We start from the raw sequence: 2,233 nt of genomic DNA, 5'->3' as shown, positions 1-2,233 counted from the left end.
AAGTCAAAGTTGATGTTTGGTTAAGCCACCCAACAATTATAATTTCTAATTTGTAATAATAATCTAAATTTACAAGTAACAATAACTTCACAATTCAGAATAAGTTATTTTATAACTCATGTTGTGAATAAACTCTTATCAATTTATTTTAAGGTACCAAGAGTTTTGCTTTTTATTTTTTGCAAACTTTAAATTTAATCTTCTTTCTGTGGAATTCTCTTACGTTTTTTATTATGAAAAATAACTATTTGATATGAATATTTTAAAAATTATTTTCATGAAATATTATAAACTTTTTATGCTTCAAAATAATTATGCAATTCAAATAAGATTAATTTGTACTTTAGATTATTTTTTGTTACGAAATTCAATTATTATAAAAACTATTTCAAATATTTTGTGGTGTCTTATTTGGCATTAAATTCTAGGTTCATGGTTATTATGAGTCTTTTATGCTTAATCATAATATGTTAACGGTTATATATTTTAACGTTGTAAATTATAGTAGAATTGTTTGTACATCAATTTATTGTATGCTAGTTAGTTGTGAATTATTTATAATATGCATATTTATATATAAAATATGAAATTTTTAGTAAGTAGATATTATAATAAAAATACCATATGTGCCACTTGTTGATTTATTATGTATTTATTATATTAAATAATTATTATATATATATATACTAATGTTATATTTTTATACATATATGAATCATTCTTATCATTTTATTATGTTTAATTATTTGAATAATGAAAAGTTATTGAATTATAAGATTTGTATAAAGGTGAATTTTAAATGTTTCCACACAAATTACTATTTTACCATCACACGGGGAATTAGAGTTGATGATCTTTAGATATATACTTCAGAATATCCTAGGAGCATGAGAAACATATGATGTTAAATTTTGCATAAAAGAAAGGATATAAATTTGTATGTGGTGTCATAAAAGTGTGAATTTGATTATGAGTAAGATACAAAATTATTTTTTGGGACTTGTGAATTCTTATAAGGGATTTGTAGACCAAAGTAAAACTAATGTAGAGATGAAGTGAGTAAAACCTAAGGATTATAAAAATTAGAAGCTATTTTACTTTAAGTAATTACTATAGGAGCAAGATACAACAAGAGAACTGCTACAAGTTTTTAAACCGAAACTTTGGCAAGCTAATCTTGTTCCTATGAAAGTGAGCCATAAGGAACTCCGGAATGGAATTCCATGAAGAATACTCCCTGGAAACTACCCCAAAAGAAGCCAGTTTGACCACACAAATATTACCTTCTCTAAAAATGTGAGATATTCTAAAGTTCATGAGCCTGATTAGATGCCGACAATGAGCACAATTACAAAGAAGCTTCCAGGGAATCATAGCACCACCCTTGAAGATATCACCAACCAAAGATGAGTCACACTCCAACCAAATGTTACTACAACCCTTATAGTGAGAAATCTCAATAGTCATGATGGCAGCAAGCATCTTTGCATAGAGAGAATCCGGGATATCAAAATAAGAAGCAAAGCAATCCAACATATCACCTGAATTGTTCCTAAAGATTGCACCACCACTAGCATGGCCATGAGAACTGTGAGCAACCTCATCGGAATTAATTTTGATCCAACCAGGAGGAGGATGATTCCAAAGAACCTCCAAAATCTTCGGAACTTTGTTGTAGTTAATCTTCACCTTAAATTGTTTAAGGATGTTGAATTTGGACAAGGTGTAATTGGCACACATCTTGGTTGTGTTACCACTTAGAGAAGTGGCTAACTTAATTCTTGAGATAGCCTGGTATGTGGACGTTTTGATATCATCAAACCTAGCCTTATTTTTGCAATACCATACCGTGGAGATAGATAGCTTAGCCAAAACCAAAGAGAAGCATCAAAATGACAGTGCATAAATAAGTGATCAGAGGATTCATAATTGGCCATGCAAAGACTACACATAGAAGCTAGGGACATCCCCCTTCTTTGTAAATTCTCATCGGTTGGCATCCTGTTTTTATGCAGCCTCCAAAAGGTGAAGGATTTTGAAGGAATGATGGACTTAGACCAAATTAATTTGCACCAATGAGGCTGAGTAGAGGAGGATCTACACCAATCAAAAGCATCTTTAATGGAAAGAAAGCCATCAGTAGAATGTTGCCAAACTAACTTATCTTGCTTGAAAGCAAAAGAGATAGTTATATTGGTAATGTCATTGTCAATTTGGGGGTGAAAAACAACCA

General features: G+C 30.3%; 1 protein-coding gene across 1 annotated transcript; it reads right to left on the bottom strand.

The window, feature by feature from the left end:
* LOC109363602 lies at nt 1,141-1,740 on the bottom strand. The gene has a single exon (XM_019609855.1). The coding sequence runs from the start codon at nt 1,738-1,740 to the stop codon at nt 1,141-1,143; it is 600 nt and encodes a 199-aa protein (XP_019465400.1).

This window comes from Lupinus angustifolius, chromosome LG13, assembly GCF_001865875.1.
Source record: "Lupinus angustifolius cultivar Tanjil chromosome LG13, LupAngTanjil_v1.0, whole genome shotgun sequence".
Classification (NCBI taxonomy): Eukaryota; Viridiplantae; Streptophyta; class Magnoliopsida; order Fabales; family Fabaceae; genus Lupinus; species Lupinus angustifolius.
Note: the sequence above shows the minus strand (reverse complement) of the source record. Positions and strands in the feature narration are given on the sequence as shown.